The sequence below is a fragment of the Triticum dicoccoides genome, chromosome 3A (genome assembly GCF_002162155.2).
Source record: "Triticum dicoccoides isolate Atlit2015 ecotype Zavitan chromosome 3A, WEW_v2.0, whole genome shotgun sequence".
Classification (NCBI taxonomy): Eukaryota; Viridiplantae; Streptophyta; class Magnoliopsida; order Poales; family Poaceae; genus Triticum; species Triticum dicoccoides.
In genome coordinates this window covers 700,933,452-700,943,537 of record NC_041384.1, presented here as the reverse complement: position 1 = coordinate 700,943,537, position 10,086 = coordinate 700,933,452, and the positions used below count along the sequence as shown (strand labels likewise).

General features: G+C 45.8%; 1 protein-coding gene across 1 annotated transcript; it reads left to right on the top strand.

Annotated features, from left to right (window-relative positions):
- Window positions 1-2,768: 2,768 nt before the first annotated feature.
- LOC119270310 lies at window positions 2,769-7,368 on the top strand. Its single transcript, XM_037552308.1, has 11 exons — window positions 2,769-2,924; window positions 3,482-3,604; window positions 3,743-4,031; window positions 4,674-4,792; window positions 5,107-5,239; window positions 5,360-5,436; window positions 5,525-5,722; window positions 5,800-5,989; window positions 6,302-6,495; window positions 6,591-6,682; window positions 6,844-7,368. The coding sequence occupies exons 1-11, from the start codon at window positions 2,835-2,837 to the stop codon at window positions 6,956-6,958; spliced, it is 1,620 nt and encodes a 539-aa protein (XP_037408205.1). The 5' UTR covers window positions 2,769-2,834; the 3' UTR covers window positions 6,959-7,368.
- Window positions 7,369-10,086: the final 2,718 nt, after the last annotated feature.

The window sequence follows — 10,086 nt, the reverse complement described above, 5'->3', positions numbered from 1 at the left end:
GGGCGCGCCGTGGGAGGGGAGGGGAGGGGAGGGGAGCGGGGCGGGGCGGGCCGGGAGGCGCGCACCCGGCGCCCGGCGGCGGCGGGGGGAGGGAACCCTAGCGGAGCGGGGGAGCGGGGGGAGCCTCCGGATCAGCTTTCTGTATTCACCACAATCATTCTGTACTCTGTTGGAATCAAAAGCAAAAATAAGCTTGATCTTGAACAAAATTTTTACAACGACGCATATCTCACAGAGCTCTGTTCAACAATATTAGAAATTCATTAGCTCTACCTGAAGGCACAGACCAAACGCCAGAACCACAAATGAAATGGCTGTATAAAAATGAACTCAAAGAGTGAGAAAATTTGAACAAACTATCGCACAGTAAGGATAAAGATAGGTTGCATAAGCCCCATCTTAACTGCTGTAAAAGAACATTGTCAGGTCTTGTTACATCAAAATATGGCTGTATCGGTGGCTTTGATGTGGTTGTAAAGCTTTACCTGCAAAACTAAATATGGATATAAGTTCAGCGATCATATAGAAATAGGTCAGTGTTACCCATAATCGCAAATTGGGCAAAATATACTTCAGTTTTCTAGCAGGACAGTAAGAGTACATTTTATTTAAATTCAATAGATAAGCATGACAATGACAGTGTCGATATGTTTTCTAGCAGGACAGTAAGATCATAAATGATTCCAGCAATGTCGTTTGCTAACTCCCAGAACCGCATGTCACTATATGTAACATGTAGGTTACAAAAGAGTAGTATGTACTGCTAAAAAAAGAGTAGTATGTAATAAGCTTACAATCAAGGAATAGAAAATAATAGATACTTTTCAACCAGAGTCCCCTTAAAATTTGAAGGGCAAATATTATTCAATTACTAAGGAGTGAATTTTCTTTATGGAAGTACAGTCACAGTCAGGAATCCTTGCAAAGTAACTTATATTACCCCCGGGAAGGAAAACCGTGAGAATTTCATCAGTTGATCATTTCATCTAAATTATTTGCCTTACCTCCCTCGGCAACGAATGTCTAGGAATTCAATCAAGAACGTAGCAAGCATAAAATTGTTAGCGTGGAAGGATGATAAGGGAGGCAGTCAGGCATGACAGGACATGGTGGGGATATAAAATGGAATTAGAAGACAAACAGTACCTTCATGAAACTCATATTGTTGCGAGCGCTCTATTCATAAGACCTCAATTCCTCGATGTGATGTCTTCCTGCCAATCATCTTGCAGATCTGGAGGAGGCAAAGTGTGTGCCTGTATCTGCATGAAGTTCAACAATTCCTCCAGATCAATTTTCTTGAGATCATGCCCAGATGCCCTTGCCCCGCAGGCCGCCACCGCCGCCGGTTCTATCTCCGGTGGTGGCCGCAAATCGTAGAGGAGGCTGGATTCTGTTGTATCGGTCGCCACGTGGCGTTTGTGATGTTTGGGGAGAGGGAGAGGGAGATGGGGGATGGGGGACAGGGGGCCAGCTTTATGAGGGGGACTCGCAGACGTTTCGATTAGGGCATGGCCAATGCTCCAGCCTGGACAGGCGCCTCACGACCTCCACGTCGGAGAAGAGCCATCGTGTGCAAGTCTAAGGGAAAAGATAGCAGCTTGCAGAGGCAAGTGGGATCCTGCAGAAGAAGCGGTCTCTCCACAGGAAAAGAGTGGTCCTCGCAGGAAAAGGGCGAGAGAGAAAGAGAGTGTAGGTGCCTAATTTCTCCCGTTTGAAGCTTTCTTATCTCAGCAGGTGGATCACAGAGGCTACCACCTGACATTAGCTGTGTTGGGCGAATATTTCGTGTGCTGTAGCCTGAGCAAATGTGGCACTTCGGACCACCACTAGGTGATGCCTCCATTGTACATGCCCTTAGCGAAACGTACGCTTCCGCTTCCGCAGGTCGAGGAAGGAGGAGCAAACGAAAAAGGCGTGGAGCGGACACGGGGACGGAGGGTCAACTCTTTCTGCAGATCTGAGCCACATATGTTCAATCAAACGGCTGAAAACATTTAGGATGATGTGGACGCACGAGGAGACAGAAAAATCAAATAGTGGGGGGTTCCTATTTAGATAAAGAAGATAGAAGATAGGCCAAGGGGAAACCCAAGGTTTTAAATAGTATGCTATAGCGTTAAGAATAGATCCTGCGATAAGGGTCTCTTGTTCAAACAAATGAGTAAACATTTAAATAGCTTGCTATAGCACGCTATAGTATTTAGAAAAAGTCTGGTGCTAGGAGGCTTAATGCGCTATTTAAAACTTTGAATCCCAGGAAAACCCCTTTTCTTCAAAGAAAAAACTCAATTTTATATTTATGTAAAGACAGCTTTGCGACTGATGCATAAATTTCATCAACTCAAGGTAAAAGCAGGCAACAGCACACAGACTCACCATGGTAATCAAAAGAAGAAATTAAGCGACGCAATCAATTTTTTTTTTTTTGCGAATCAACGTAATCAAAATGTTACCGCAGTCCGATTCCGCCATGATATCCTCTCCTGGCTGGCTGGATATGAGCAAGATCGAACTTCACCGGAACAGATCTTCAGACAATGGAAGGGGGTGGTCTCGTCGGAGGGCGGCGTGCGTGGCCGCGGGGTTCGCAACGGCGGCACGAGTAAATGGGAACTTCACCGGAACCGAACGGCGGCCAAGGATATGCGAGGCCTGGTTGAGTGAGGCCCGAAATGACACACCCGGACAGATGGGCCATCGGGCATCCCGGCGCTAATGGGATGGCCTGGCCAGTTCGGTTGGCAGTAATGGGCCGTAGGGCATCCCGGCAGGCACCCGTGCTCTTCCGCCCAAAACCCACCCAGGTCCGCTGTGCTTTCCCGGAGGCGACCATGGCGGCGGCGGCGGCGGCGGGAAGTGATTTGGTGGTGGTTCGCCTGCCTTCTCCCTCGGAGGAGGACCCCCTGCACCATGATAAGAAGGTTCCCTCGACATCCCATATACTCGTATCGAATTTTCTTCTTCTTTTCCTCTGTAGGTCGTGGCTAGTTCAGTAACAAATTACGACCCCGGGAGCAGGACAAAATCAAAGGGCTTCTTTGACCTGCGTTAATTTTCTAGATATATATGAACTACTTATACAGGTGGATTAATGAAGTGTGGACTTGCGGCTCATAGTTTATTTAATTGGGCAGAAATGTTGTAAATTTCTGTATGTATGCGTGCCTCTGTCTCTGCGGTGACGATACTGCAATGTTGGCGAGCAATGGGAGTTTTCCTGTGGTGTTGGGATGTCAATCAATATTTGATAAATAAGTTAGGATGCATTTCTTTCTTCATTTTTGAGTTTTCATAAGTTTGGATTTGAGGTTTTAATTTTCATGTCAAACCTCTCTGTTTATATTCCATTTTTGTCTGTTTATAACCGTGCAAGTGCAAGTCCCTTGTGAGTTTGGATCTCTTTTTTTGTTTGAGCGATCTCAGTGTGGTCGGTCAGCTTGAATATTTTTCACCAAATCCATCTTTTCTACAAATGCAGAAATTATTGGAGGCTAGGAAACTATCCTGTTCATTTCAAGTCCCAATCTCTTCGTCCCCTGTTGACGCCTGCAAATTGCTTGACCAGATGATCCATGCTGCTAGGGTCGCTCATATGGATGAGGTAATTACATGTTGAGTTGCTTAATTCTGGTTATTGGCTTGCCGACATAACAACAACTAAAGGCACTTGAGCTTTTTTATTTGTTCTAACTTCTAACTTCTTGCTTCTTACCAATTTGGTTGTGTTGATTTACTGCAGCTGGAGCTTTATTTTGCTGGGGATGATGATTATGGCCCATTCTCTGCCCGGAATGAGCTTGAGTCCCTGAATCTGCTTCTCAAAACCATCAACACATTGCTTGTAGCTGCCAATGATGGCACCAAGGGAGTATTGCAATTACTAGTGGATGAGATACTTGTTAGGCTCAGATCTGTGGGATTGACAGATAAGCATCAGATGGCACTTCAAACAGAGAACCATGAAACTGAGGATTCTCTTCTTAAATGGGGGGAGCAGCATGGTATCAAAAGTAAAATGCAGATAGCATGTAAGTCGCCATAATTCTTCATTCCGTAATAATCTGGATCATGAACCCATTGAAAATTGAGAAGCTATCTAAGAATTTTCCACAAGAAAGTCTGGATGCTGTTCTTTCTGTATATAATTAATAAATTTTTATCTTTATATTAATCTTGTGACCATGCGGTAAAGCTGCTGCCTTGTGACCATGAGGTCACGGGTTCAAGTCCTGGAAACAGCCTCTTACAGAAATGTAGGGAAAGGTTGCGTACAATAGACCCAAAAGTGGTCGGACTCTTTCCCGGATCCTGCACAAGTGGGAGCTACATGCACCAGGCTGTCCTTTTTATATTAATATTGTTTTCATAAACTGCTATTTCTTATAAAGCCAAAAAAGAGATGACAATGTTTAGGTTAATAGAAACTTACTACAGTTTCATAAACAACCATATAATTGAGTTATAAGAATTAATGGATGTCACTGAAATGCTACATATAAGTTTGTGGTGCTTATTATACTAGAATTCAATGTTCATAGATTTGTTTGCCAGAATTCAGTTCTCCTAGCTTATTTATTTGCTCAATGTGACCTCCCTTGAATGAACAACCTATTGCTATGTTGATAGATTTCAGTGTTATACTGTTTCTTAACTGATTCTGGATATCTTAGTTTTTGAAGGAGCTGGGAGAGGAATGCTAGCTTCTGAAGATATAGGTGTGGGTGACATTGCTCTTGAAATCCCAGAGTCCCTTATCATATCTGAGGAACTTCTCTGCCAGTCTGATATGGTATGTTCATCATTAATGTCATGTCCACATTCCCTAAAACACCCACAGTTCCTCAGTTGTGACAGCAAAAGCTCTGACTAGCTACCATGGAACCCTCTAGATTATTTCTTGATGTCTTGCTGCAGTTGGATGTTCAGCATGAAATGAATCTGGTTCTAATTAAAATTAATACATTTGCTTGGCATATTTTATCAAGTGAAATCTGAAGATTGTTTGTCCATTGCCGCCAAAGTTTGCTTTTTCGAGTTGATTTTTATTGCCTGAGTGTTTGAGTCCCTGGTTGTTCAATTATGAAGGTTTTGTTATCTTTGTAGTTTCTTGCGTTGAAAGATGTGAATAGCATCACCACTGAAACTATGCTATTATTGTGGAGCATGAGAGAGCGGCATAATTCATCTTCAAAGTTTAAGATGTTCTTTGAGACACTTCCGTCAAATTTCAATACAGGTATTAGTAGTTAATTCTCATCCGTAAAGCGACTCCACACTTGTATACCGTGGGAGGCTAGGAGGCTGAAGTTTAAGGTTGTGCTAAGTTAAGAAATTATTTTATCATGTTCATCTACAGGCTTGAGTTTCGGAATTGATGCACTTGCTTCACTAGAAGGTACCCTGCTTTTTGATGAGTTAATGCAAGCTAGGCAGGTAATACCCTTGTGAATTGCTTTGTTAATTCTATGGGTTACTGTTCAGCTGGTAATGGTATGAAGCAATTTTTTGTTCTTTATTTCAGCATTTGCGCCAGCAGTACGATGAGTTATTTCCAGTGCTATCCACCAAGTTTCCTGAGATATTCAAACAAGACATATTCTCGTGGGACAATTTTCTGTGGGCATGTGAATTATGGTATTCTAACAGTATGATGGTTGTTTTAAGTAGCGGGAAATTAACAACTTGCTTGATTCCTGTTGCTGGACTGATGAATCACTCGGTTTGTAACTTTGTCCCTGAATTGGTTTGAAAGTTTTCTTTTATTTGTCTTCGAGTGACTTGTCATGTTTTATGCAGGTGACTCCACACATTCTTAACTATGGCCGAGTAGATCAAGCTACAAAGTCTTTGAAGTTCCCTTTGTCGAGACCTTGTGAAGCAGGGGCCCAATGTTTCCTCAGTTATGGGAAACATCCAGGGTCACATCTAATTACCTTCTATGGTTTCCTACCAAGAGAAGACAACCCTTACGATGTTATACCTTTGGGTAAGGTTTTGCCTAAGCATCATTTCTTAGATATATAGGCGGATCTGTAGATAGAGAGGTTGTAACTGCTTTCTCTTTGCCAATGTTATGATGGTTTCCCTGGATCTGTGACACTAATGACTAATTTATTTGACTTAAGTTGCTTAGCCTAGTGATCTTAACTTACTTTGGAAACACTACGGGACTTTGAATGCTTAGGGACTAGCCACAATTTAATAGGCTCTGCTGCATTTTGGGCACTTTTTCCTTATCTGGGACTGAAAGTAAGTAAATATGCACAAGATTATATTACCGATGTTGAACTATGTGCAGATCTGGACACGTCTGTTCACGAGGAGGATGGCACCGCCCAGTCTGTGAGTACAAGTGTAACCACTCATATGGTTCGTGGGACATGGCTGTGCAGATCACAAGGACCTCCCACATATGGCCTGCCTCCGCCCTTGTTGTCTCATCTCCGTGCTGCTCTAAACTGTGAGCACAGCGAATCTACACCAGAGGCTGATGTAAGCATCTGTTTTCGGTTTCCTGAATGATGCGTGAAGCATGCCATGCGCTTGACAAATAACTGAAAGTGAGACCTTTCCTTTTCTGTTCTCAGATCAAGGAAGATGACAGGATGGTGCTGGAAACACTCATTAGCATATTTACTCCGATGCTTGAAGGGTTAGGCGAGGCAGACGACTACAACCGGTGCCACTTCATCGAGCTTAAACAGCCATATTTTGGACTCCCTCTGTAAACTAATATAAGATCTTTCAGATAACTGATCTAAAAGATCTTATATAAGTTTACAGAGGGGGTATCTCCTTTTGTACTGGACATTAGCTTACGATTTATTTGGTTTGTTGCAGGGAGAGTGCGAGTTGGGACGTTGTGCTAGCGCTGGACTACAAGGATCTTCAGAGAAGGATAATTTCGTCCATTGTTACTTCTTGTGGCTCTGGATTGGCAATGCTTGATTCCTAGCTGGAAGCGTTTCTTTCACTGACTAAATAAGCGAAGGCCACGCTGGAACCAAATGCAGGTTGGGAATCCCTTCGTCAGCTGACATGCGGATGGCGGTGAATCCCTTCCTTAGCTGGTGGATGAGGATCCAAGGACTGGCACGCAAGACACATGACCCCCTAACTGAAGATGCTCCAATTCAGGCATCAGTTTGATCCAGCAATTACGTGAGTGAATTTCAGGCATCAGTTTGTGGCTTGAAATTCAGGCTGGCTGCTCCAGATTGTTTAGTTCGAACTTTATTTCGCTAGAAGAAAGCTTCCTTTATCGTGACGGAGCGATGTCGCTGATCTATAAAGCTGACTGTTGAACTTGATCAGAATGCCTTATTCCTGACCTGGATATGGGTTATGCTAGATTGGTTCATACTAGTTCAGAGGTGGTACACCGATAGCTAATTGACACTGAATATATGTTTGTCGAACTGACCTCTCAGACATTCCACCCCATGCTCCAAATTCCAAACCAAACACTCAAACACGCTCTTAAACCTACAACCACAAAGCAGCATAACACGGCACGCCGGTTGGAGAGACAGTGGCACACACCGGAGATATAACAGGCGGCCTGCAGATCATCTGCACCTCACGGTGCAGCAATGGCGGCTAGGGAGGCGTGCGTCCTTGATCGCGCCGTTCACTCCTTAGCAGCGGAGTATGGAGAGAAGCGCGCGCGAGACGCTTGCTGCACTATGAGGTGTCAATGTCTGTGTTTCGCAAAAGAAAAAAAATATAACTGAATCTCTATATTTTTGCGTACTCTTTTTTTTTAGATGTACATATTTTTGTGTACTCCTTGCAACGAAGATTTCCTCGTAAAAGAAAGAACCTTCCCATAAATAAAGAAAAAACTGGCTAAGAATAAGATAGAGCCAAGCCAAGTCCGTTCCAAACTGCCAGTAGCACGGAAGACCTACTTCCGCGGCCCTGGACGGGGATCTGCGGGGCGATCATGGCGGATCATGCCAACAAACAACCAGCGACGGCTCACCACCACGGGCTCCCCGATGAGATCGTGGTATGGGAGATCCTCGTCCGCCTGCCCCCCAAATCCCTCCTCCGCTGCCGCGTCGTCTGCCGTGCGTGGCGCCGCACCACCTCCGCCCGCGACTTCCTCCTCGCCCACCACGCCCAACAGCCCACCCTTCCCATCGCCTCCGGCTACGGTTACAGCGGCCCCTCCGTCAACCGAGACATCATCACCTTCGACCACCGGGCCGCCGATGCCCAGCTCCAGCACGTCACGAAGTTTGACGTCGGGAGGTTCTGTGTTCTCCAAGCCTCCTGCGACGGCCTCCTCCTCCTCTCCTGTAACACGATTGCTGCCTCCTGCTTCTACATCTGCAACCCGGCTACTCGTCAGTACACTCGCCTTCTGATGCTTTGTCACTTCAAGGTTTTGGGAATGTACCGGCACCGCCCTACTGCCGAGTACCAGATACTGTTGTATCATAAAGATGAGAACATGGGGCTCCATCCAGTCGGCGAGGAACATGATCGCTACTACTCCCTCCGTTCCAAATTACTTGTCTTTGATTTGTCTAGATACAGATGTATCTAGCACTAAAATGAGTCTAGATACATCCGTATCTAGACAAATCTAAGACAAGTAATTCAGAACGGAGGGAGTACATCATTGCATTGGGCTCCGTCGAGCCGCCGAGGAACATCAGGTGTGCGCCGGGGGCGGAGCAAGTGTATTTACGTGGCGGGGAAGCTCTCGTGTTTCGTGGCAACCTGCATTGGCACCTACGGCAACGTGAGACCGAAAGCAATATGATAGTGGTATTTGACACCACAACCGAGTTGTTCAAGCAAATGCATGCTCCAGCGGTCCTTCGGTCCGCTGAACTGTTTGAGATGGATGGCGTGCTCGGCATGTTCAGTCATAATGATGTTGGTACTACCATCAATATCTGGGAATTGCAAGACTATGAAACCCAGGTCTGGACCTTCAAGTGCAAAATTGAATTACCGATCAATGAGATCAGTTTGCTATGTGGAAAACATGACAATTATTGGTTTGCGGTGATCGTGCCTGGGGATGGCGACTTGCTTGTTCTAGTCCAATTCGCCGAGTGGCTACTTCAGGTTGACATGGATGGCAAGTTGGTCACTAGTTTCCATCAACCAGAACTCTTTGCTACTCAATTGCAGCTCAAACAAACTCTTGTCCCACATGCTTTCTTTTCCACACCAGAATACCAGATAGTTATGTGTGAATGCTCTGCCTTCCATCTGAAGGCTGTTGAGTGAGTTGGTGCTTCTTGACGTCGTACTCCCTCTGTCCTACTATAATATAAGATGTTATTATAACAAATATACTCATATATTGATTGAAACTAGTTTAATGCTCGTGCGTTGCCACGGGCTGACAAAAGGATCTATGACGACTCACTCAACTAAGCTCCTCGGCCATTGTATTATTGCTTTGCTATGTTGTCACCCCGCTCCAAATATGCCTTGTGTTTTCTCCTAGTTTGCCAAATTTTCATAGTCATTCCCATCGTCCCTAACCCATGGACTAAAAGATGAATATATCAAGTTGCTTGGCTTCAACTGTAGCTAGAAGTGAGTTGTTTGGATTGCCTCCCCCCTCCCCGCGTTGTCTCTTCTGAGGTGACTCGGGAGCCAACCCTAGCTGCCACCTCCACTCACCCCCTCCTCCTTTCTCTCCTCCTCCGCCGCCTGAGGTGGTTCTAGCGCGGTCGCGCATCACTGATAAAGGTGGTGGCTCCACCTCACGTGGAGGGCCTCGGCTCCCAGGGCGGCACCCCCAGTCGGTGGTGTGCGGCATAGTGTGGGCGGTAGGTTGTGCCGGTGGGTGTGCAGATGGGTTGTCCCTCGGTCGTGCGGGTGGCATGGGGTCGCGGTCATCGGTTGTGTGGGCAGTCGCAACTGGTGTGCCTTCCACCGAGTCCTGGTTCTGCTCTGCCCGCGACCCGATCTACTCCGTTCTAAGCTGGCTACGATGCCTGGCCGTCGTGTTCACTGTCCCCGTGTGCTGGCTCCACAAACCTGGTGGGAAGACATGGATCCGGAGGAATCTTCTGGCCGACGTGGCGGCCACATCGATGTCGAGACCTTTTG